At 45.5% G+C, this 26814-nt stretch overlaps 2 protein-coding genes across 6 annotated transcripts in view; one reads left to right on the top strand and one right to left on the bottom strand.

Annotated features, from left to right (window-relative positions):
- VSIR (V-set immunoregulatory receptor) overlaps positions 1 to 2983 on the bottom strand; it is a 42802-nt gene extending 39819 nt beyond the window's left edge. Inside the window, exon 1 of one of the 2 annotated variants that reach the window (XM_075934961.2) lies at positions 2741 to 2983. In XM_075934961.2, coding sequence (XP_075791076.2) covers positions 2741 to 2825 — 85 coding nt within the window. In that variant the 5' untranslated portion in view covers positions 2826 to 2983. The remainder of the gene's footprint in view (positions 1 to 2740) is intronic. The other variant, XM_006121492.5, reaches the window with a different exon arrangement.
- Positions 1 to 26814, top strand: part of CDH23 (cadherin related 23) — a 573109-nt gene that overhangs the window by 506196 nt on the left and 40099 nt on the right. For all 4 annotated transcript variants that reach the window (XM_075934954.2, XM_075934952.2, XM_075934956.2 and 1 more), the window contains 6 exons: positions 14335 to 14556; positions 14644 to 14763; positions 18833 to 19013; positions 21213 to 21346; positions 22485 to 22694; positions 25478 to 25585. In XM_075934954.2, the coding sequence (XP_075791069.2) occupies positions 14335 to 14556; positions 14644 to 14763; positions 18833 to 19013; positions 21213 to 21346; positions 22485 to 22694; positions 25478 to 25585 (975 nt within the window). The remainder of the gene's footprint in view (positions 1 to 14334; positions 14557 to 14643; positions 14764 to 18832; positions 19014 to 21212; positions 21347 to 22484; positions 22695 to 25477; positions 25586 to 26814) is intronic.

Here is a 26814-nt window from a genome sequence, read left to right as displayed (position 1 = left end):
TAATGTTTAGTTAGCTGTCCAGGATATTGGAGCTGAAATGAAGCTGTCACTTAGGGTGTGTCTAGACTACCTAGTTTTGTCGACAAAAGTCCACTTTTGTCGACAAAACTATACCAGCGTCCACACTACCGCTGAGTTCTGTCGACATAACGTCGACAGAACTCAGCAGTTTTGTCGACGCTGGTAAACCTCATTTTACGAGGCATAACACCTTCTGTCGACAGAACTCTGTCGACAGAAGGTGTTATTGCCTGTAACGTTGCGTCCAGACTACGGAGTTCTGTCGACAAAGCAGCTTGCTTTGTCGACAGAACTCAATGTGTCTGGACGCTCTTTGTCGACGGAAGTTTTGTCGACAGTATCTGTCGACAAAACTTCCGTCGACAAAACGCGGTAGTCTAGACGTACCCTTAGAGCTTAATCTGAAGCCCACTGAAGACATTGCTGATTTCAGTGAGCTTAGGATCAGCCCCATAATAAAATGCATTTTAATCTGCACAAGACAGTATAAGCAGAACTTCATTACCCTGGAGTCCCTCCACTCTCTGCACCATGTGTAGTGCTATCTTCACCCTGTTCCTCACTCCAGGTTCATTCCTGTCCTCATCGGTGCTCTGCAACCCACCTTTCCACTGATCTATTCTGTGCAGGATGCCTGAATGCTTGGCACAGTCGTATTAATATTGGATTGGCAGTGTCTGGACGGTTGGCATGACAGATCTTTGAAAGAGTGTTTGCAGGGGCTGCTCATACACCTGAGCCCAAGACGGGATGTCTGTGCTCTAAAAGGCCATTCCCAGAGTGTGACTAGCAGAAGGGGTTATCTCAGAGGAAATGTTATGCTGGAATCAAGGGCTAGTGTTAATTTCTGTTAAGCTTTGAAAAATCTTTTTGTTTGATTGCTTAAATATCCATGTAAATGTGTCCAGAGGAAGGTGCAATTGGCAATTTCCACAAGGTCAGCCATCTCTCTTTCACCAGAGTAACCAACCTCCTTTCTCTATGGCTTGATCTTGCATTTACTGATGTGTGCGGATATCTGATCAGTGTCTATCCAGCTGCATGAGGTTTCTGGATTTTGACTTTGTTTTTTTGACTGAGCAAAGCCAAAGTTTTGCACTCAACTCTGTCATTTCTCAGTTTGTCTGTAGATCAAAGAACCAGCTGATAGCAGCTTTTAACGCCTTCCAGCATAGCAATACCCCATCTCAGCTCTGCCTTTCTTTCTGATACAGTTTAAAACATTGACTCTCTGAATGACTTATCTCACAGACAGAATGAAAAGAAATGGGGGGGGGGGGGGGAATACACACAGGGTTCCTGGCCTAAGAGATGGGGTAGTAGTGCAGAGAGTCCTTGATATAGAGGCAATGGGAAGGTAGTGCAGGGCATTTACAGAGGGGAATGAGATAGATGCAAGGGGGCTTGAGTGTGAGGCATGCAGAAACAACATTGTGCACCCCCTTAGTTATTTATCACCTCAAACCACAGGAGATGTTCTTAGCAATTATCATCTGACTAAAAATACCTCTTGTGTGGCAGATTTCTCCCTTTACACATTGCAGCCATCAGTAAATCTGCCACAAGTAACCAGGAAATAGAAAATGAAGTGTGAAAAAACAAGTTTTTTTCTTCTGTATAGTAAACAAACATTTGTGGCTGTCCAGTGTTAAACTGATTGCCAGGTTTGGAGCCAGGATGGATTTTTCCTTAGGTCACATTGTCAGCAACAGAACTAGAAGCATGTTGTTAGGCATAGAGCATGATGTCTCACATAATTATTTCCCTGCAGTTGCAGGCATCATTACAGAACCCCACTCCTTTCCTTCCTTTATTTGTTAACCTGTTGTGCCTTTAATATATAAAACTCTTCTCTACATTCAGCAAAGGCCGTGAGATACATCACATGTGAGATAAGTGACCCTGATTTGAGGCCAGCTGAGGGCACCAAAGCACAGCCGAAGGCTAGCAGCTTGTTTGATATCCAACTTATCTGGAAATACTCAAGACTATTGGAGTACAGAAAACTTCAGAACCCTAGTGTGATCTCTCAATAGCTCAATTCCTGGAAACTCAGGAGCACCCAGTTAATAGATCAAAGACCACTCTGGTTGGTGTCCTGTATGCTCAGAAAAGCCGACAGAAGTAGCAACTTCCTGGTGTGTGCGCACACAAATGCATGCTGCTCAATAACAAGCATCTCTATAGAGGACAAAGTTGTCTTATTGAACTCAAACAAACTGCCTCTATCTGCCACCCCCTGTTAATAATGAAAGACTCCATTCACCTAGATGCTAGGCCAAATGTTCTGTGCTTACATCTCCAAAAGAGCTGAGGATAAGCAGCAAGTAGAAATCTACTCTGCATCTCTGTATCTTCTCCGTATCCCTTTATGGGACTAGTGCTGTTGTTTTGTTTATGACTTGGTTTTGTTCTTAGGCACAAATTAGTTCAAAGTGAAGGAAAAGGGAGGACAATAATTGCAGGAAAGTAGAATTTGAAAAATACAGCAGCTCCCCTTCTTACCCCTATACAAACAGCACTCATTAGCCATCCCCAAAACAGAGCCCCCTCCTTAAGTCTTTGAAAAATCTCCCTTGAGAACTTTAACATACGGAGAAAAGTGAGAAATAACACAATTTGATCTATTCTGGAATACTCAGTAAATACAGAAAGCAGAAAAAAATTAGATTTTCCTTTCCTCTCCATTTTGAATAGAGGAAAACCAACCTGACTTTACCTTGGTAGAAAGCCAAGTAGAAAGTTGTCAGCAACAGCCAGCCCTTCCATGTGCTGTCCATTGCACGACTGGAGTAAATATCCATCTTCGCTCACTGAAATTGGAGCTAACCCTTCTCCAGAATTTTTCTCTCCTGTGTCTTACACACACACTCTGAGCAACCCTGAGATAGTCAGGCAGAGCAAGAGGGTTGCATACACAGGAAATTTCACTGAGATAATGCATACTCCAACTTGAGAGAGAGAAGCAGAGAGCTGAGAGCACCCCCAAGAGGTCAGAGGGAAAAAAGAGAGAGAAAAAAAGAAACTTTGTGCTGCTTAGCATAATGATCAATCCCTGCAGGTTTCTTGAGATCAACAGGATATTGTGACTGGGTAGGACTGCTAATTTCAGCTGTCTACTTCCAGGACACACATAACAGATGCACTAAGATCAGCTGTGAACTGTGAAATGCAGCACTAAACTTCAGTCCATTTTCCATGTATACGGTACTGGTTTTAAAATAAGTGGTTTAGGATAGCAAGACTCTGATTTGTTACATTCAGAGATAGCCAGTTAGACACTTCAGAACCTGCTTTTCCTCACAAGAATTCAGATGCACAATCCAGATTTTCACTGAAGTATGTTCTTCTTAAAAATATCTTGCTGGCTTGACTGATGTGTAAGTTGTGTGAACTTGCCTGCACACTTACGCCGAGGGCTTAGCTGAGCCTAGAGTTACTAGGTGTCCGGTATTTACGCAGACAGTCCAGTATTTTCGGCTCCTGTTCGGTAAAAAGTTCAGAGAATACCGGACACCTAAAATGTCCAGTATTCTCTGAATTTTTCCCCGGCCAGGAGGCAAAAATGACAGGCACCTGGCAACCCTACAAACACTCAGCGCCTGCCCTCCCTGAGCCCCCACCTGGCTCCCAGCCCCCCGACCCCAGCCCCCATGCTTACCTGGTTCCCCAAGGCTGCTGGCACAAAATGGCTGCCAGCCAAAAGAGGTAGGGGAAGCAATGGCTTTTTTTGGCTTGTCTTCGGAGGAGGGTTTTTTTTTCCCCCTTCAACAGAATTTTTTCCCATTTTTTGGGGGGGGGGGGGGTGGTATTTTTGTTTCAGCCATCTGGCAACCCTACTCAGGCTGAGCCCAGCAGAGTGAGTTAGCCCTCTTCATGCCAGAGTGAGGCCACTCCGCTGTATTACACACCCACACTCTTAAATGCATCTCTGAGGAGCTGGGATTCACCTTCTGCCACCCAGGAAAAGAAATGGCTGTTTGTGTGTCTTACTAGCTCAGAATGGAACTAAGAGGGCATGTGATTGAGGATCACACGTAGGTTAGTCTCCTTTTCAGTATGCAGTGGTCAGTCATTAGAGTACGGGGGCTCTATTGCAAGGCTTCTGCAGTACACTTGACAGTTGGGACCTCCTTTTCAATCACAGACTAGTTGTGCTTGTGTCGAAACAGCTTTCAGGTGAGATAAATCAACGGGTGCTGTTCTTCCTTGATTTCTCAGAAGAGCATTACTCCCAGAGATTGGTTTGAAGGATGAACTCTCGAGAGAATCAGGGTTGAACACCATAGATTGTTGTCACAAGTGGTCTTTAAGTGCCTGAAAGGCTCGAACTCAGTCTTCTGTCCAGTGAACTGATTGGATGTTATCCTTCAGAAGTTCTGTCAGTATCAATGAGAAGTTGGGGACAAAGTGGCAGTAATAACCTGCTAACCCCAAGAACTTTTTGATTGACATGGTAGATAGGGCTGAGTGGCCTGGACTTTACCCACAAGGAGTGGACTTGACCATACCCAGGATGTATCCTATATAAGTGGCCTTCTTCCAGCCTAGTTTGCATTTGTTGGCATTCACCATGGGCCCAGCGGTGTAAAACCTGAAGGATGTTGAGACGGTCCCTTCCAGTTACTGCTGTACATGATCACATTGTCCAAGTAGGTGGTGGCACAGGTACCATGAAGCTATAATATGTAATCCATCAACTGCTTGAAGGTGGATGGAGCCCCATAGAGCCAGAAGGGCATCATGGTAAATTGGTGTAGTCTTATGGGGGTAGCAAAGGCTATTGTCTTCTTGGAAGCTAGATCCAGCAGCATGTCTCAGGATCCTTTTCTGAGGGTCTACAGTGGTAATATATTGGAGTGCTCTTGGCAGAGATAACCAAAGCAGCTAGCTACAGGCACCCAGATTTCCATCACTATGTGGCCCTCCTTGACTGCTCTGCCAGTACCTGGGATCCTGTCTGTTGGTATGCCTCTCACTCAGTCTGGGTCTTTGAATTTGTGCTTGTTCCTCTTGGGTGGACTGGGCTTTTGTTGACCACAAAGTTTTCCATTAGGATGATTGCTTCTCTCGGGGTGTCCAGCTGATCACAAAGGACCCATGCCCTTCCGTATGGCGATAGGATGGGAATAGATTGCTCCAGGACCACCCATTTGGTGACCTCAATTCTAGTATGATGCTCAGGTTACATCTACTGCCAACAGACATCTTCATCCCCTGCATGATTAACTGTAGTTTGGACCCCAGTGGGTCCATCTCTCTCCAGAATTGTTGCAGGAAGTATTGGGCATAATGTTGAGGGCAGTGAGGATCATGTTTTTCAGTTGCCCATTAAATATGGCATGAAGAGGCTGTCCCACTCTTCAGCAAGTCACTGTCTCACTGATGCAAGACATTCAAATATGACCAGTAAGGCCTCCAGGTTATCATCAGGCCACCTCTTGGTAAGGTACGTGGTCACGGCAGAGGCTGTCTGGATCATTCTTCCCATAACGTCTGGTGTCATGGAGATCAGCAGCAGGCATTGGTGCTGTTGCTCTCGATGCTGGGTTCCCAATTCCCAAGTCAGCCTTTGCTAATGGTTGCTCAGCTGTTGGACGAGGAGCTGCTGCTACTTTTGGGTCTGGAGTGCCTGTTGTTGCTCGCTCTTGGCAAGCCACTTTATAAACTTTTCCATCTCCATTAGGCTCAGAGGGGAAAATTCTCCTTCTGTCTCTGCAGTGGGTGAATCAGATTCGCATTTTTTCTCCTTGTCCCAGCTGGAGCAGAACCTGCATTCTCCACCATGTTTGGAAGGGGCCTGTGTCTTGGGGCCAGGAGTTCCCCTTTGTTGGTGATGGGGAATCTGCTCGCATCAGGTTGGTGGTAGCCAAGCCTGCTCCGTGGGAAGTGCAAAGCAGGCAGCCAATAGATCAGGTCTTCTTATGCTAAGGTTGAGGACTCCAGTGGTTGTGGTTCAGGCCTCTAGCCTCAGGGCTATGGAGAAAAGCAGTCATCAGTCCAGGCCTCCTGGGAAGAGGTTAAGCAAAAGCAGGCAGTGGCTCAGGCCTTCATGCCTTGGGGTTAGTGCTCATCCTCCCCCGAGTGCAGGGCCAGAGGTTAGGGGACCTGAGACCATTGTGCTCTACCAGGTGCCAGCCCAGGATCCGGAAAGTGGCAAGTGATCCCATCACAGGATTGGCAGGGAAGCATAGGGCAATTGTCTTGCCTCCCAGCAACATAGCTGAGTCATTGCCTCATTTCTCTGAGCTACTTCCTACCATCATTTGGCAAGGCTTCCTTGCAGCTGGAGGGCCTGGTTCCTCATCCTCGTGCTATGTGATTCACTTTCCACTTCCCCTTTGGTTCTGTCTGTCTCCTGGGGCAGCAGCAGTCCTTCCTTCAAGGCTAGTTCAGGGGAATCATCACCTGCTTCAGCCAGTCATGGGCTCTTTGGGGAGTTTGGCTCCCTGGAAAGGATGTCTGGCTCTTTCACTGGTCTGGCTCCAATGGAGCTGCAGGGCCTTGCTCTTACATTTTCTGCCCTGCCCTCTGCACTTCCTGTGAGGAGGTTGAAGAGGCAGGTTTAGCTAAGACCAACAGGGTGAGTTTGCCTGCTATGTACTGGAACGAGGCCATTGCACCTCAGTACAGATCCCAACACAACCTACGTCAGAGGATGAGAGAAAACAGTTTGCCTTCTTTGGAAAGAGCATCTAAGATCTAATGGTAGGAAGATGACAGAAAACATATAATGCACGTAGTGGCATCCTGCTCAGTATAGGAGATGTGACTGAGTTGTGTGACGAGAACTGGTGAGAAGGACAGGAGACACCAGTCCCCTTTGCCAGGCAAGCTTCTAAATGCACTTGGAACAATACTGTGCCAAGATGTTAGCAGAGAGGCACATAATGAATCCTGTTCCTTGTTTTTTGCCTCAACAGACATCTTATACCCTACTAGAAGAGGCCCAACTGGTGCATGGCTTGAGCTAGTGGGCAGGAATGGGAAAATATATACAATAGCAAATGACCCATGACTAATTAGCCTCCCCTTCCTCCTCCCCAACCCCCACTGCTTGTAACAATAGTGTCAAGAAAACATGTTCTACTATGTGCAGTATTTGCATTTAAAACTCTCATTTGTCCAACCACCTTGAGTATCCCCCTTTTGCTGCAGATAACTTGAATTTTGATTGTTTATAGTGTAGATGTTGTGAGGGGCAGGGAGGGGGCTCAACTTCTTTTCTCTCTAGCGCTCTATAGTGTTTCTCTTTAGCTGTCTGAAAACAGTGTGTGCACAGTGTGTGCCAGTGCACAGCACTTTATAACCCAATTCTCCCCTCAGAGAACTATATCTAGACTATACCACATCCCCCCAGTGGTAGAAAAGTGCTCATAAAAGGGAGTATCATCTTCTCAGATCCGCCTGGAATGGTGATCTGGTGGGTTGGTTGGTATGCTTGGAATGTATGTTTGTTTTTGTTCCTCAGAGTGTTCATGAGGTGCCCTTGTGAAAAGCCTCACACGTGCAGAGCCAATCTCTACTTCAAAGGACAGAGCATTGTAAATCCTTCACTTTTATTAGAATTTTTGTATTCCGCATGTTGACTTATCCATCAGATAACAGCTGTATTATTATAGGCTGTGGCTTCAGTTCCCTGCCTCTTCTGACAAGTTAGAGATTGGGACAACTGCCTCTTTTTGCACATCATTGCATATGCGTGTCTCTTTTTTTCCTTTTTTGGAGGAGGGGGTACTTGATGTCCTATTTCTGTTTAAGTATTTGGAGTCAGATAAAGTAGTGTCTCTGAGGAGTGCTCTGTTTTTTTTTCTCATGACCCAGTTACAGTTCCATTTTTGTAGAGTACACAGGGCCTTCACTATGTTCCCAGTCTGACCTAAAATCTTGCTTCATGGCTTATCAAGAAAACATTTGATTTTATCCACGTAAGCTTGTAACTTCTCCATCTGTCACCTGAGTTTCAGATTCAAACAAGCTCAAAATCTCAAAACAAAATTCAGCCAGAATTGCCAAGTTCCACTTCTTCCATGTCAAAATTGTGACCAAACTAATCAACTGGAATTAACGAGAAACTGAGCCCAACAATCAAACAAGGTTAGCAAAGCTAAATGGCTACGCAAAGTGGAGCCATAGGCCATGTCTTCATTCCGGGGAAGATTAACGCTGCTGTGATCAATCTTCCAGAGTTTGATTTAGTTGGTCTTTTAAAGACCCACAAAACTGAACTCAGTGGGTGCCTCCGTCTGTGGCTGGTACTCCTGCTCCTGCAAGGAGTAAGGGAAGCCGGTCCTGTTGGCCTCCCACTGTGGGACAGCAGGGAAACTCAGGTTCGTTGACTCCAGCTATGTAATTAAGGTAACTGGAGTTGAATATCTTAATTCAACCTTCCTCTTTAGTGTATACTTACCTAACACTTTTAACTCCTTTCTCTCTTTTTTCTCTAGTGAAATAAGTTTAGAAGACAAGGTATGAGTTCACTCTAAATGCCAGCAAATGTTCTAAGCAGCAATGGGAAGAATCCCATTGATCTGATGACAGATCAGAAAACCAGAAAAACCTGATTTCCACACACTGTCATTTGGGGCTCCAGGCAAAGGAACACAGTGGTATCATAGCTGCTTTCTCACCCCTTCCAATTAAAACAAAAAATAGGACTGTGTAGCACTTTAAAGACTAACAAGATGGCTTAATAGGTGATGAGCTTTTGTGGGCCAGACCCACTTCCTCAGATCAAATAGTGGAAGAAAATTGTCACAACCATATATATCAATTTTAATTGTATCCTTTGGTATATATGGTTGTGACAATTTTCTTCCACTATTTGATCTGAGGAAGTGGGTCTGGCCCACAAAAGCTCATCACCTATTAAACCATCTTGTTAGTCTTTAAAGTGCTACACAGTCCTGTTTTTTGTTTCAGCTGCACCAGACTAACACGGCTACATTTCTACCACTTTCCTTCCAATTACTTTGAGTACTTCACTGCAATTGGGTTGAAATGAATTAGCAAATGATGCATAGGTCAGGACTGAGGTTCTTTAAGAGAGCTGGGGATATGTAGCGCCCCTCTCCACCTGGTTACTTCTTTAAGGCTAATCTGCTTACAGGTTTTGATGGACAGGTCTGGGTTCTTCTGGGTCCCACCACCCACTCAACTTTATTTTTTCCTATGGATTTATTTGGCGATGCCTGAACCGTCCTCACTCCTTCCTGGCAGGGTCACCAGGGCAGCTTAGGAGGAAAATTCTAACCCAGGGTAATCCCCACATACTTGCCAGATAGTTGGAGACTCCCAGAAAATAACACAAACACATACACTATAATAAACAGGACAAATATAACATAACAGGGTAAAACATTATTTTTAGGTTCACCGGTGCCCAGCAACTGTAAAATTAGTGTCCCGTTGGTACATGTATTTTGTTGGGGCCCTTGATGAATTATGACCACAAAATACTTCTCTGCAGTGGTTTAGCAGTGGGGCAGACAGGGTCCAGTACAGCCCAAAGGACTCACAAGTGGGAGAAGGTAGTAAATCCCTCCACAGGTTTAATATGCAGCAGGTTATAAAATCCCCAAACAAATTCCCTGACTGACTAACTAAAAGATGGTGCACTGACACACTCCATGAATGAGCCTCAGGTTCAGAGATGACTCAGTCACTGCAGAGGGGCTGGTCTCTTCTGGCAGGGATCCTCTTCAGGCAGGAATCAGGCTGCTTTGGTACCCCACTGGAATAGCAGAGACTGCTTCTGATCAGAAGCAATATTGGCTGGAGATTTGCACTGTGGCTACCTCCACAGAGTAGCTGGGTAGGCCAGGTGATCAGTTACCTATGCCTGATCAAAATGGGATAGGCCCTGTGTAGATGAACCTATCTGCCTACTGCGCCAATGGGCACTGTCAAAAGGAGAGGTGACCAAAACAGAGGCAGTAGAATTGGAGGTATGGTTAGTGTTTGTGTAGTAAGGATCACTGGAGGAAGAATAGTGATAGAAATGTAGCCGTGTTAGTCTGTTTTTTCTTTGTGATCCTGTCTAATATCTGTTTTGTGGGTATTGATCCTTTGGTGAAGTGTCTGAGACGTTTGTCCAATGTACAAAGCAGACGGACACTTTCGGCACATGATAGCATAAATTATATTTCTGGATGCGCAGGAATATGTATCCTGTTCCAGTACAGGCAGTCCCTGGGTTACGTACAAGATAGAGACTGTAGGTTTGTTCTTAAGTTGAATTTGTATGTAAGTCGGAACTGGTACATATTGTAGGTTAAACTCTAGCCAAACATTTCTCCAGAGCTCAGTTTTATTCTCCCACACCTCACTTCCCTCAGTCCTTTATTCTCAAGCTGAGGTGTCTGCTGAGAAAAGCCACTCTGCGTCTCCCTGGTCTGCTGGGGAGGGGGGCGCTAGCTTCGCGTCTCCCTGGTCTGCTGGAGGGAAGCAGCTAGTGCGGGGTTGCCTCACCCCGTTTGTATGTAGGGATCCGATGTAAGTCGGATCAATGTAACCCGGGGACTGCCTGTATAGGCTGTAGTTTATTGATAATGTGTTGGACAGGTTTAAGTTGGGGGCTGTATGTGATGACAAGTGGTATTCTATTGTTGGTTTTCTTGGGTCTGTCTTGAAGTAGATGGTTTCTAGGTATTCGTCTGGCTCTTTCAATTTGCTTTTTTATTTCTCCGGGTGGGCAGTTGAGGTTTATAAATGCTTGGTAGAGATCCTGAAGTACAAATCAACAGTTTCTTGCCATTTCAGCCAGAAAGGACACTGTCTCAACGACTTAATTACCTGCATCCTGCTTCAGAAGCCTTTTAAATCTGCACTTGAAAGGGAATCCTCTGAACTGTCATTCATGCTAAAATTCGACACTCTACGCGTGGGTCTCAACAAAGACCCCAGTTATCTTACCCATTACAAAGATAGCTTCCCCAATTATCACCTCTAATACCATTAGCTCACAGATATTTACCTTCCCCCCCCCCCCCCCCCCCGCATTTCCCTTCTGTTCTGAAATGTGATTTGTCCTTTTCATATGTGTTCTTTTTTTTAATTGTATCCTTTGGTATATATGGTTGTGACTATTTTCTTCCACTATTTGATCTGAGGAAGTGGGTCTGGCCCATGAAAGCTCATCATCTAATAAACCATCTTGTTAGTCTTCAAAGTGCTACATAGTCCTGTATTTTGGAGGAAGACTGTGATGGCTGGCTAAGTCACAGGGCTCCTCTGCTGCAGCACCAAATAGATGTTGTCAAGGGGATGTTGTTGATGAAGCTGATAAAAGTTCTAAGAGAGGAGGAGGAGGAGGAGTGGGTTCCATAGCTTGTCAAAATGCAGGTTTAGTGGCAGCACCTGGTAATTGCATCAGATTATTGGGTAGACTGTGTTTCTGCCCCTCCTGCTGCCTGCCAGCTCTGCTGCATAACCAGTGACACATGCGACCCTGTAGTGAAGCTCTCCAACTAACCTGCCCCAAATTCTGAGTCTGTAATGGAAAGAGGAAGCCACCTGACTACTCTGTGGTTTGAGGTTTTGCTGCAAAATTTTTGCAAAACTCTTGTGAAAGCTATTCCCTGAGGGACAACAGGCTTCTGCTTAGGGAGATATTTAGGTACAAAGTCAAATAGTTTTTGCATGGTCAAAGGGACCCACAACAGTCCCATTTTAATTTACCCTAAACCCTTCCTATGTCACATGTATAGCCCTCTCGCCGCCCTATGCTAGGATGAGACTGGTACATTCCACTCTGATGCCTTCTCACAGAGTGAGACTTCCTGTGGCAGCAGGTAACAAGACAGAGTAAAAATGTGTCTCTAGCCTTCTCTTCTTGCTCAGAGACAGGGGCTGGTGTGGACAGGAATATTCCACTGAGACATTGGGGGGAGAGTTAGTCATCCTGCCAAGTGTCTTGCCTAAGATATGTTTTTGTCCTTCTCCAGCCAGTGGAATAAAAGAAACGTATCTCTGCATGACTTATGGTGAATTTTTCATTTGTCGTCTCCTACTCCTGTTAAAAGGGAAAGGGGCATAATTAAGAAGAAGCTGATGGATTTATAGTTTTTCTCCTGACAGTCCTTGTGCACTTCAATTATCATCTACCATTGAGATATGACTGGAAGAACTTTCAGCGACTCGCTGGCCACAAAGATTGTGCAATAAACATTTTCAGACACATGGTCACTGTTTATTAAAAGATGGAAGAGTCCCAAGAACACTTTGTTTAAACAATGGATGAGTGTGGCTTTGGGGGTAGATCATGGGACTGGAACTCCAGCATCCTATTTCCAGCTCTTCTGATTCATTCTGGCAGTGCCAACGTGACTTTTTTTCCCCTCTCCATTGTTGCTGCCATCATTGGCAACCACAGTAGAAGCTCTGGTGCAGACTAGTGCCAGCCTTTTAATCTGTTCTGAGCAGGGTTAGACAGCAGCCAATCTTCAGTGGAACTCCCAAAACAAAACTAGGCTAGGTATGTGTGACAATAGGCATATCACTTAGGGTTTGTCTACACTACAGTGTTATTTTGAATTAAAATATTTCTGAATAATTATTTCAAAATAAGATATTTTGAAATAATGCATCTACACACAAAATGCATTTCGAAATAGCGTTTTGCTATTTTGAAATAGCGTGTCCACACTGATTGGATGCTGCATTTAAGGCTGCCCAGAACCAGTTCACACAAGGCATCAGGTCAGGAGTTACTTTGTGTGGCTGCTGCCTGAGGCTATCTGAGGCTCGTGCTTAAAGGGACCCCCGTGGACAGCCATTTCTCAGGTTTCCCTACTTGCTTGCCTACCTCTCTGAAGGACAGCACAGCGTTTTCTCTGCTTGCTCTGGTTACCCTGACTCAGGACACCAAGCCCTCTCCACCATACAGTCAGAGCTGCCCCTGGGCACTCTGCAGCTCTTGGACATTTTGTTGTATGATCTGTGGCCAGCAAGGCCCAAGTGTGCAGTGCCTAGCCCTTCCCCTGCCGCCCCAACGCATAAGGGAACAGTGATGGCATTCATCTGATGCTGCTTTCCCAGCGTCGGACAACACCTGGGACATGTCCGCAGGGAAGGTTTGGGGGTCTTGGCTGAGCTGGATGGTGACACTGGCCTCATCCAGGTCCTGGCCTCTTCCTCCGTGCTGTTGTTGGGGGCCTCAGCGAGGATGATGACAGCTGGTTCCACCCCAGAGTCGATGACCATCTGGGGGGAACGGACTGTCCTGCCCCCCAGGATGCAGTCCAGGGCATCAAAGTAGGGGCAGCTGTCTGACTCTGCCCCGGGTCGAGAACTTCCCTCTCTGGCTCTGGCATAGGCCTGCCGCAGCTCTTTAACTTTCATCCGCACCTGTTGCTGGGTGCAGATGTGGCTTCTGTCGACCAGGCTGGCAGCAATATGGCCATAGATGTCTACATTCCTGCATCTAGTGCGGAGATCATGGGGGTTGGTGGCATCCCCTCAAACCTCAATAAGGTCCATGTCCTCCACACTAGACCAGGAAGGCGCCCATCTCTTCCGACTCCTGGCAGGCTCTTGGGAGCTTGAGGACTGCTCCCAGTGAGTGGTGGAGGGCTGGCTGGCACTAGCTGCCTGGTTCATTTCGAGGCCACAGAGTCAGGGGCAGCAACAGAGTGGCTCAGGGCTGTGAAACCTGTTGCTAGCCACAAAGGCTCTGGGCATACTCTGCACCTTTAAGGGCTCCAGAGCCGGGGGCGGGGGGAGGAGAAGAGTTTTCCTGGTGTGCGCTCAGAGTGGCCAGCAGGACACCCTGGGAAGGGCTGGAGGCCCGCTAATTCGATATAGCCCCTATTCCTGCTCTACACAGCACCTATTCCGAAATAGCTATTCCTTGTACAATGAGGTTTACAGATTTCAAAATAAGCCGTCCGCTATTTTGAAATTATTTCAAAATAGCGGTTTGGCTGGGTAGACACTAGCAAAGTTATTTCAAAATAATGTCTGTTATTTCGAAATAACTGTGCTGTGTAGTCATACCCTCTGCCTCTTTGGGCCTCAGTTTATCTGGTTGTTAAATGGGGATAACAAGACTTATCAATCGTAAAGCTTACTTAGCTAATGTTTGTAAAGTACTTTGAGATCCTCAGATGCAAAGTGCAATAACTATGAAAAGCATTGTTGGGTTTTTTTGTTGGCCATGGTTCACATGTACCATTATTAGCCATCCTGCAATCATTGCACTACCAGGCCCGAGCCCATTCTAGCCAGATCATTGATTTCCTGCCAGGACTGACCAGCAAATATCATATATTTCGTTTAGCACATGACTAAAAGAATGAGTTCTTTGCCCTGCAGGCCACTACCACAGTGTGTGTCACTGTCCTGGATGAGAACGATAATGCCCCAGTGTTCCAGCAACAGCAGTATGAAGTCACGCTGGATGAAGGGCCAGCCACCTTCAACGCCACCCTCATCACCATGAAGGCGCTGGATCAAGATGAAGGGTCCAATGGCACAGTTGCATACGCCATCACAGAGGGGAATATTGTGGGCACCTTTCACATTAACAGCGCCACAGTTAGTAACAACATCACCTCTTTATCCCATGTGTTTGGTTAGTTTCCCGTGCACCAGACAACCCACCACTTTTGCATGCCTTTTCAGGGGCAGATCCGCACTGTGAAGGAGCTGGACTACGAGATCAGCCATGGACGCTACACACTGGTTGTCACTGCCACAGACCAGTGTCCAATCCCATCACGCCGTCTCACAACCACTACAACGGTACGTAGCTACTATGTGAGCAGTGTTCCACTGTTGCTCTAGATCATTGGAGAGTGGGGTGTTATGGGAAGTTGTCGGGGCTAGCAACATTCTGTGCAGTAGTGCCTCGTTGAGAAGTTTCATGTCCCCCCACTAAGGAGTTTAAAAAGTTTCACTCATCTGAGTTGATAAGGTCATTTGGTCTAGTAAGTCATTGCTCAACGATGTGTAGCAGCTGCACTCTGTTAGCAAAAGGTTATTACAAAACATGGAAGAGAACAGGAAGGGGCAAGTTCATTGTGGTGATCCCCACCAAAGGGAGAAGCAGATACACACTGAATAAATGGGCTGAGACAGGCATTTCTGTCAACACAGCCCACGTTTTCTAACACTATACTCCACCCATATTTTTTTGTAGCCCGTTGTTATTTCCATCAATATTCCCCCTGACTTTTCCACTGACAGCTTCAGTCTCCATTACTTCCTGTTCTAAATTGTTGTGCAGCATTATTGTGTCTTATTAAACATATGCTGTACTTCCTTGATGAAAGGCAATGTGTTTTTACATGTCTAATTAGCCTGATTATTTGTATGTTATTGTGTCTAGGGAAAAAGTATTTTCTTTTATCCTTTTTACATTGACCCTTTTCTTTTCTTTGAGGGCCCTCTTATTATTGTATTGGGGGAGGAGAAATAGCAGAGCCTGGCTGACTTTTTCTACATCATCTGTTACTTGACATCTATCAAGTCACCTTTTTATTCATCTCCTTTTAAAACCTACTATTCCCGTTCCTTCTAATCTCCTCATGTGAAAGTCTGTCCAGGCCTCCAGTCATTTGTTGCCCTGGATTGTTGCCTTTTATGCTACATCCTCATTGACCAGAACTGAACACAGTTGTCAAGGCGAGGGCATAAAGGGCAGCTTGTGGTAAGATTGTTTCTTTAATGGAATTAAATAGACAAGTAGTTCTAAAAAGCGTATTTGATTGTGCCCTCCTTCTTTGTGTCTATAGTCATTCACACCCCTCCACACAAGTATAAATATTGCCACCCAGCTCTGAAGGCAGAATAGAGAATAGTGGCTGCTGGCTGGACACCCAGCTCTAAAGGCAGCACCATGCCAGCAGCGAGCGGCACAGAGGTAAAGGTGGCAATGTGAAAAGTGATATTTGTCTATCATTTTTCACAGCAGATTTAGTGCCCTATTGCCACTCTTACTTCAGTGCTGCTCCTGCCACTCCAGATTTGATAGTGGAGGCCTGCCGCATTCAGGCAAAGGATTATGGAAAGGTGGAGAGCCCAAGCCCCAGGTCTTGATCCCCACCTCCCCGGTATGCACAGCACTTCTGCATGAACCCCAGCCACCAAGGACTGACAACCAGAGCTTTTTTTACAAAAAACTAAAATCACCCATGCACACACTCGTGCCTTCCATAGCAGGCACAACCCATAGTTTGAGAACCACTGGGGGAGTCCATCCAGCTTTCTTTTGTAACTAAAGGCAAACCTCAAGGAGTCAAATGGCAGCATCTCTCTGTATCCTCCGACCTTCAGTCAAAATTCTTACAGTGGCCACTCCAACATTTTCATCATGTGCACCTGGAATATCTACTCATATTTCAATATATTAGCAAGTTAGACAAAAATCTGTCAGGGATGATCTAGATGGTGCTTGGTCCTGCTGTGAGTGCTGGGGACTAGACTGGATGACATCTTGAGGCCCCTTCTAGTTCTAGTATTCTATGATTCTATGTACTTTAACTGTAAGTTGTGTGGGGCAGAAACCATCTTTTTTATTTTTCTCTATACATCACCTGATCCATGACTGGGGCTCCCAGTTGCTATCACATTAGAAGTTATAAACCACAATAAGAAGTAATCGCATTAGGAAAATGCAGCCATCCAGTCCCGGACTTCCATTTCCCTAGAAGTATTTTAATGTGCTAGGACATTAATGTTGAGCTTTGTATTTATCAAGGGCTGAGTATCTACTGTGAACAACTTAGAAATATTCACTCCAGTTTGTAAATCACTTTTCTTCGGCTATATTCCCTCTCCCCTATTGTTCATTTTCTGTGAATATTCTGGTGAACAATTTACTAGCAAGAAAGGTTCTGCAAACAGAGAGGAATTTTCAGTATATTCTTTGCCAAATATTTGGAGAAAGTGAATCTCAGATTTGTTGCCTTGAACTTTTGCACCAGAAACCTAATTGTAAGAGGAAGGGCGGGCTTTAGATGAAGGCCCTGGACTGAGCCTGGGGAAATCTGGGTTCACTGCCAGCACTGCCTGCAGGCTCTCTGTGTGATCATAGACAAGCTACTTAATTTCTCAGTAAGATGGCCATCTGTAAAAACCAAAAACAAATGGGGATAATAATACTTCCTTTCTGACATCCTTCACAAGTCTCATCTGTAAGCTCTTCATGGCAGAAATTCCTCTTTCTATACCTTGTATTCTACCTCAGTGGTGGGGGGGAGATGATCTTGGCTGAAGCCCATAGATCCTGCTGTCATATTAGTTAAATAAGATAAATGACTCAGTAAGTCAGGAAAAAGAAGCACACAACACCAAGAGATTCCTGAGGTAAAATATGCTTCATCAAAGTATCCATATCTTTGGGTTTCGTTTGGATAAGTACCCAAACTTCATAGGTTTTAAGGTTTGTGCAATGTTAGAAACTAACATATAAGTTGTATGATGCAAACAGAAGAAGTAAAGCAACAGAATACTAAAAAGATAGCAGCCTACAACCTCATGTGGGGACCCGGGCTTGCATATCAGATTGATAATCGCTATGATCAGATAGGGTTGCCAGATGGTTTAGCCAAAAATATTGAACACCTCTCCCCCCCCCCAAAAAAAAAATCTGGGAAAAAATTCTGTTGAGGGAGGAAAATAGGGGGGAGAGACCAAAATTGTTGAGGGGGAAAAAAAAAGACAGGACTCCAACAGTTATTAAGCAAAATAAATAAATAAACCCAGCATGACCTCTTTAAGAAATGCTTTTGAGACTTTTTGGCCCTAACAGGCTGCTGGCAGCCTCCGCTATCTTGTCTTCCTGCTCCGGGCCAGACAGGTCCCCTGCAGAACCAGGTAAGCACCTGGGATTTTTGCCTCCTGGCTGGGAAAAAATTAGAAAATACCCGACATTTTAGATGTCTGGTATTTTCTGAATTTTTTACTGGACAGGAGGCAAAAATACCAGACTGTCTGGGTCAGTACCGAACACCTGGCAACCCTACGGTTAGATGAGTTTTTAAGATTAAGGCCTAGGATTCCAATTGCCCATCCATTTCTCCACATACCTCAAGTAGTCAGTTTGTCCGGCTTTGTATCGGTGTGTGCTGCAGAAAACTTGTAAATCATCTGATTTTTTTGCTTTAATTTGCCCCAACATTTAGAATGGCGTGGAGGTGTCTGCTTTTAAAGCACCAGAATAACATGTCAGTGGTCAAAAGGAGGCTTGTGCTGTTGTTACCTCAGCTTGGCAGGCTGCAAAACCAACCATACAGCAGTGCACCAACCATAGTGCACTGGTTCACTTGGACACTACCAAACTGCAAACGCTTCAAGGACATTACAAAATTGTGGGATCCACAGATTCTCTGCCTGCCCATACAGACTTTATTTGCCTCATACTATATTGAATTTGGCTAAGAACACGGCCATAATATGACCAGCATGCTCAGGGTCAAACAAGCATGTTCATTTTGTATTTAGTGACTCCACTGAACCTTCCAAAATTCAGTAAACCAGAAGAAGAGGAAGGTAATTTACAGTCTTCTTGGTCAGTGTGTGAAAACAGCAAATCTAGAAGCATTTTGCTTGTGTTCCAAAATGAATAAACCTAGACAACCTAGAATGTTTAAAACAAACAAATAGAGGCTTATAATAAAGTGAGACGACAAAGGAGATGCCACCACTTTAACTTAAGAAAACAATCGGGGAAAGAAAGTCTCCTGACTCCTCTGCCATGGTGCCTTTCACTAGGATATTCAGTACTTCAGGCTGGAAAAAGTGGTGGGGTCTGCTTCCATGGCTCTCCAGGGTTTCTCTGTTACTGTGTGTGTTCTTGTCTTCCCTGCAGGTGTTGGTGAACCTGAATGATATCAATGACAACCAGCCTACTTTTCCAAGAGCCTATGAGGGACCCTTTGACATCACAGAAGGGCAGCCTGGCCCAAGGGTATGGACTTTCCTGGCTCATGATGGAGATTCGGGGCCCAGTGGACAAGTGGAATACAGCATCATAGCTGGGGACCCTCTTGGTGAGTTGGGACATAGGGGAGAAGCAAATATCTGGAACGCCTTTGGGTTATTCCCACATCCATCAAACTTTGAGGGTAAAGGGCAGGACTAACTCTCAGAAACTGTCTGCACTATTTTTGGCTCTGCCTCAGATTTCCTTAGGTAGGTCACTTCAGCTATGCTGGCCTCCGTGTATAAATAAATAACATGTCCCTACTTCCTAGAGGTGGTGTAAGAGGGACATCATTGAGATGTTCAGCTACTGCAGGAAATGCTGTTGAAATGCCTATAAGTAAATACAATGTTAGCACACTTCCTGGTACACACACCCAGCTGTGTATATCTCTGCATCCACTTACACAGCTCTCTGTGTATACACAACTATTCACTGATAACCATCTCTCTGCACATACTCTCTCTCTTGTCCACCCAACCTGTACCTCCTTGGATACAGGCCAGCTCCTTGTTAAAAAGGCCAGTAGAAAGTCCAGTTGTCCAATCTGATCATTGAATAAAAGGGATAAGGTTGAAAGTCCAGATGCCAGCTTTGTGTGGACAGGTGCAGGCAGAGGAAAGGTGTATTTAATAATGTCTTTTCCTAGAGATCCAGACCAGACCAAGTGTAACTGATGAAAGTATCCACAGTTTCCTCCTCCTCCTCATTCAGATGATCCTATTACCCTGGGTAGATGGAGCCCCACACTAGCACTTCCAATCAAAATATACTTTTCCCCCCTTTCAGACAGATGAGGAGAGAATGGAAAAGGCTCAACTGGTTTAGAAAAGTTCAGGAAGCGATTCAAAAACTTTCTCAACTTGCTTCTCTGAGAAATTAGAGTTTTTACATCAGGAAATCCTGTTACGAGAAGCATCTGCTCTGCAAGGAAATATTTCAACTTGTTATTGCTTATTCATAGGGGCCTTGACCTTGGATTTAGCCCAGGGAAAAAAAGGAAAACCAGCTAGGGAGGGGTTTGAGGAAAATCCAAGATGGGCATGGAAGCTGTTTTAAAAGAAAAACCCCTCTTTGAACTACACACACGGCAAGATCTATGCTGCTGGGCCTGACACAGGAGTTATGGCTCTGCCTTGCATAGCTGCAGTCCAGGATCCCTAACTCTCAGTCTGTAGCATCAACATCATATAAGCCCACATCTAAGGAGGAAACATTTCACTCGGCCTTTGGGCTCATGTCATTCAGTCGGTAGGATGTTAGAGGAAGGAAGGAGAGTTTCTCATTTGTCATTAGAGGGGCTGAATTTCAAAAATCTTAAGAAAATTAGTCTTCTAGCCCTGACTCTAGCCAGCCCTGCTGCATGCTGCCTTTGTGCAGGTTTCTCACTGATGTACACAGTTCTTCCACTACACCTCAAGCCAGAACTACAGGACCCCTGGTATCCCAGTCTTGGGCCATCGCTGAGCACTGACTCCTTGCCAAGCCAGACTGTGTATGCAGTGATATGTGCTAACAAGGGAATAATTTACATCACCATTTTCATGGTTAATTAGGGAAGGAAGGACATCCATAAGTGCCAGCTGGCCCCCATTTCAGTCTCCTAAATAACCTGGGTGCAGTATGCGTCCCTTGAGAGGTGATTGTGACACTTGTAAATCATTTTGGGACTGTCCTATATCCAAGGACACGATAATGAAACCGCTGTCACAGAAATGGCTTTGAGTCATTCCACAGCCTGGTATTTACACATCTGGCTCACCCAAGTATAAACACAAGTCCCAGATGGGGGCACCTAGCACATCAGAGTCCCCAGCCACTTCCCCAGGTAGGTGCACTTGTCTGGGGAGTGTCACAGCGGTAACCACTGCCCAGTTTGGTGTCTGCTGCTACCTGCGGAGCTCACTGTGGATAGGGTGCCAGGAAGTGACCTTCTCCCCTGTATTAATATTTTAGTTGCCTGAAATAAAATAAGGGAGGCAACATTTTCTTTAATTCCACAGACCTGACCCAATTCTATATGTGCAGCTGAGACCTTTTCAGAGCCTATATTTCCTGGTGCAAAGCCTGTAAAAGACAATCATGGGAGCTACAGGCCCCAGAGCCCACTCCTCCTTGCAAGGTCTCACCTTTTTGTCCAGACGTGAGTGAGGTCCATGCAGGCTACAGTTTTCCAGTGTCTCATTCCTCACTCCTTGGTGCTAGAACAATTCCTATTGAAAATGTCCTGAATCCCTCTTCTCCCACTCCTTTCCCCCTTTTGCAGGAGAATTTGTGATCTCTCCGGTGGAGGGGGAGCTGCGGGTTCGGAAGGATGCTGAGCTTGATCGAGAGAACATTGCATTCTATAATCTCACCATTGCTGCCCGGGACAGAGGGACACCTCCTCTCAGCTCCACAGTGAGTCCTGCTGGCAGGTCATGAGGCAGGGCTGGTAGGACCTGCCTGACATACATAGTCTTGTTCCTAGCATGCTTTGTACACGGAATGGAAAGGTGAGGGGCCAGAAAGCAGACAGAGTCCCTAATCCACCCTTCTCACCTTCCTTTCCTCCTCTTTGCATTTTCCATTCTTTTTCTGACACTTGACAACCACCACCCCTTCCCCCCCTCTTCCCCCCCAGCCTCAAAGAGGAGCTTGAAAAAGTTCTTCCTCCTCATACCTTCATCCCTAATAAAGTTCTGGCATGTGCTAGAGCTGGCACAAAGCCCCACCAGTCAGCACACTAGAGGTTGAGTCTTGTGATTTAGGGCATGGCAGTAGGTTCATAATTATGGCATCAATCTTGTAGTTGTGTTGCAGGAGACCCCCCTCCTTCCACATCAAAAGAGACATGTCCTGTCTCAGATGGGGCGTGGGATCCCACATTTACAGAGCAGGGCTCACCACTTGATTCCTCCATTCCTATTTAGGTGTAGCATTTGGTGCTCTGCTGTTTCTGTTGTTTATCATTAGGCCAAATCCCAAGGTCTCAGCCACAGTCAGGAGTATGTGAAGGAGATGAAGAAAGCTGTCAGGAGAGAAGCTGAGAGAAAGTCTGGGGTGGGAGAGTTTTGAAGGAGGTAAGACCAGATGGTGGTGGGGCAGAGTAATGGATGCTTTGAAATGAAGGAGAAGCAGCGTTAGCATTATGTATTGAATGCCCTCCATGGGCTAGACAAAATATAGATATAGGCAGGCAAGGTCCCTGATCGAAAGAGCTCACAATCTAGGGGATGTGTCTGCTCAATGACTGAGTGGCAGGGGTAATATCTTCCTTGTAAATTCCATAATTTGTATTTAGACGTTGATTTCTGTTATTTAGTTATCTATTCCATTTTCTCTCACTGTATTAAGGAGGGTCTTGAAGGAGGTGAGGGAGGAGGTCGTGGCAGGACAGGTAGCAAATTCCTGGCACATACGGCTATGTGGAAGGAAGCACAGAGCTTCAATGTGATATAGAAGAGGAGTGGGAGTCCATAGGAATTAAAAGAGTGAGAAGACTGAAATGCAGATGGTGTTTGCCTTCTTATCCGAAATCCTCTTCCCCATATTTCAGGTCGTGGTGGGAGTGCGCATTTTGGACATTAATGATAATGATCCTGTGCTCCTCAACCTGCCGATGAATCTCACACTCAGAGAGAATACCCCTGTCTCCAGCTTTGTCACCCGCATTCTTGCCCACGATGCTGACAGTGGGCGGAACGCTCTCCTGACGTTTAACATCACTGCTGGCAATGCACAAAACGCCTTTTACATCAATGGCACTGTAAGTCTCCTGGTCTCATTCTCTCTACATGCAGCAACATACATGACTGTGTATAGATGCCTTCCCACACTATGTGTAATGGCACAAACATGAACTATGAAGAGGGCTTTATTCGCTGCATACGACAGGCATGCCCACATATGCTGGTGACATATGCCCTACATGCAGCTGTGCAAATAGAACTGCATACAGAATACTAATGCATATGTGGTTTACATGCACATATTGCCACACATTAGCTAGAGAAACACACACACACAAATTATGCAGACCTACATATTACCTGCATGATATAACTGGCAGTACATTCTGCACAGCATGGGTTTTGAGTGCTGTGCGTATAAATGTAATGCAAAAAAATGATGAGCAAAATAGGAGATGCAACAGACCCGGATGCTGTGTTACTGAGGGTGGCAGTACCCATACACCAAAGCACTCTTTCCTTGGAGTAGTCGAGAAGCCCAGGAAGAGAGAGAATAACTTGCAGATGATGGCACTTGTTTCTCCTTTGAAATGCTCACACCTGCTTCTTTTTCACCTTGACCTCTTGAGAGTAAGGTAGTTGGTGAGTAAGGCCTTGAGATTGACTTCCACTCAGTGCAGGTGTGAGGCCGACGTGGAATGCATGAGCCTCTACCACTTGAACTAAAAGCCAGCTGTCTCTTAGCTAAGACCATAGAGCAAACTCATTCTGTCTTTTTTCTCTAAGTGCCACTACACGGGACAGTGAACCACACCCAGTAGGTGTGTGGGTTACACAAGGAATGTGCAGGTTATCTTTGCCAGTTTGCACGGGAGCAGAACAAATCAGATCTCCCTGCTTTGCACCGTGCATGTATTGGCAAGTTTTAAACATTAACAAGATACATCATAACAAGAACATTTAAGGGGCACACCACATAGCAATGCCTTCCCAAATAGGGAAAAGACTGTTTCTCTACACTAGTCATTCTCAACCTTTCCAGGCTACTGTACTCCTTTCAGGAATCTGAATGGCCTTGCGTGCCCCAATGCTCACCTCACTTAAAAACGCAGGCTTCGACACAGCCCTGTGCAGTGAGGCTCCATCATGAGCTTTCTGCCCTGGGCCCCAGAGTATCCAAAGCTGGCTCTAGCAATCCCATTAAAACCAAATCACAGTTTGAGAACCACTGATGTAGTATACAGAGCAGTATAAACAAGTCATTGTCTGTGTGAAAAGTAAGGCCACATCTACACTACACTTAGATCGGCAAAACTTTTGTTGCCCATGGTATGAAAATCACCCCCTTGAGCGGCATATGCACTCATATGCACAGTGCTTTGTCGGTGGGAGACACTCTCTAGCTGGTATAGCTACCACCATCGGTTGATCTGGTTTTATGATGTTGACTGGAGAGCTCTCTCCCATAGCCATATTGCTGTGCTGCTATAAGCTTATAAGTGTAAATGTGGCCTTCATTTGTACTGACTGCTAGTGCTTTTTATGTAGCCAATTGTAAAACTAGGCAAATAACTGGATGAGCTGATGTATCCTTGGAAGACTTCTGAGTGCCCTTAGAGAGTTACAAGTGCCCTGGTTGAGGACCACTACTCTAGATCAGTGTTCTCTCTAAGATGAGTGTTTGGGTGGCCATGCAGGAGAAATTCAAATGCTGCCCCCCTGATTAGAAGAGCACCTAGGGCTGGCAGCAGCTGGCAACATGTGTAAAAATGCTCACTAGGGAGAAAGAAAGCATGTACCAACCAAAGAAACAGCAACAACAACACACGGTCAGGGCAAGACCTGATAACAGAGACATTTACTGCATGAACATCAAATCTGGCATAGTCATTTAAGGCTAGGGCAGCACACAGTTCCTTATGAGAAAGGGCGTCCCTTATTACTTCATCTCTATTCAACAAGATCAGAAGTTGCTGAGTGCTGCAAAAAGCAGCAAGGAGTGCCCCTGGTGAATGTATGTGAGTACTGTTTATTAGTAATAATACTTAATAATTTTGAGAGGAGTGGTGGATTGGGGATGTTAACAAGTCCCTTATTTTTGAAATACAATGTTGGCATCCTATTTAGGGCCCATCGTTCAGCAAGCCTCAGTTGTTGGACTTAAGGCATAGTTTTCCCAAGACAGCGAGCACCCACAATTCTAGTTTTATTCAGGACGTGTGACCATGTTCAGTACTTCTGAAAATAAGGTCTGTGGGGACCCAAAAGTAGAGGTGTTTTATTGAAATGTTGGCCTTGTGACCATGCACACACATACAGCGCCACTTTTGCATGTGCATTATTTACAATGGGACAGATTTCAGCTAGGCTTGTGTGGATGCACAAGAGGGGGCAAACAGAGCAAAGACCTTCCCCATCTCTTGGTGTTGCATAGGGGCCAGCTCCAGTCACACTGGAGGGGGCAGGAAAGTGAGATTTTTTTTTAGCATCACTGCTGGCAGTAGACTCCTGTACTGAAAGGGGCAATGGTGAAGCCATGGTACACTAAACCTCTGTACACACTAGTCAGCGCAGTTGGATTGGTGTGGAGGAAAGCATGCATTGTGCCTTTTCAAAAGATGACACCACTCCATCACGCAATCCCCTTGCAAACTTCAAGATGAGCCAGCCAAAATTTATCTGAGGAGTCTCACTGAATGCTGTGTGGCCTGTCCATGTGGCAGGGACTCTGTGTGGCCCACCCACTGAGCCTGAGGAGCGCTGTGTTCTCTGCTCCTCACCCATCGCTGGTTTTTCTCATCAGTTCAGCCTGGAAAGGCCCATCTCTATTTGATCTTTCTCCTTCCTTTTTTCTCACCAGACTGGCAGTGTTTATGTGAATCGCCCCTTGGACAGGGAGCTGGTGGCTGAATACAGACTGACTGTCACAGTGAGGGACAATCCTGAGAACACGCGCAATGCCAGGCGGGTAATTATGGACACTACTTGGGTTCTTTGTTGAAGCAGCCGGCGGGGGGAGAGGGGAAAGCTTCTTATCAGCACGTTGGTGGACTATTCACTGAAAACTTTACATGGCAACCTCCTCCCACAAATTAACTTCTGAATTCCAAAGGCAGGTGACCCAAGCCCCACCTAGGTCAGACAACCAGACCACACTTTTTTCACACAGGGTAGAATGTTCTTACTAGGCCTTTACCCAGCCTTTACTTCAGTAATGGTCTCTCAGCAACAGCTCACTTCACCTGGCCTTTCTGAAACACAGAGAGACACCTCGCAATGGAAGTACAGTAAAACTCCAATAGTCCGTCATCCAATAGTCTGCACTCCTGATAGTCCGGCATCAAAATGGCTAGAGCCTAGTGAGTGAGCTTCGGCAAAAAATGAGTCACAAAGTAACAGCGGCAGCAGCTGAACTGAGCAAAAAGGGTAAAAAAAGGCTTAAAAAAACTCAAACATTACAGTATACTGTATACAGTATGTACAATAAAAAGGGTTAAGAACACTTTATATGCAGTGCATAGCGTAAACAGTATATATATAACCAGCTTATAGTACCTCCTGATAGTCCAGCATATTTGATAATCTGGCACCACCTAGGTCCCATAGGTTCCGGATTATCGGAAGTCTACTGTACAAGGGAGAACTAGATGCTGTGTTGCTAGAAGAGATAATGCAGATTTTCTGGGCTGTGAATTTCTGGACCTTATTCTGGAACATGGTGATATCCTAGCATGTAGTTTGTAGTTCCAGGGTTGTGTGCTATAATTACAATTGTGGTTTCCTGGACCCACTGTTGTGTTTGAACAGAACAAACATGGTATGGCTTGGTGACCAGGTTCTTTTGTAGAGGGTATCTGTGGGGTGGAGGCTTCTAGGGGCCAGCCCCTTCTCCTCTCTAGAGAAAGGAGTGGAAACTGCAAGTGGCCCGCTGCCATCTCTGGAAGTAGCACCATTCCTCCACCTGCTTGACTTCCCACCTGATTGACTTCATAATCTCCCAGCCTCTCTTACAGGGGCACAATGTATAATTCTGCCGTGGTGGTTTAAGTCAATGAAAACATTGTTACGTAAGCGTATTAAAGGTTGCAAGGCTATTTCTTTGCATGGCAGGCTATGTTGTGCAGTACTGCAGTATGGCAGCAGTAATGCAGTCAGACCAAATGGTCAGGAGTAATACGATTGCAGATGGCATCTGCT

This window comes from Pelodiscus sinensis, chromosome 8 (assembly GCF_052426305.1).
Source record: "Pelodiscus sinensis isolate ZL-2025 chromosome 8, ASM5242630v1, whole genome shotgun sequence".
In the NCBI taxonomy this organism is placed as follows: Eukaryota; Metazoa; Chordata; order Testudines; family Trionychidae; genus Pelodiscus; species Pelodiscus sinensis.
This window is presented reverse-complemented; position numbering and strand designations above follow the sequence as displayed.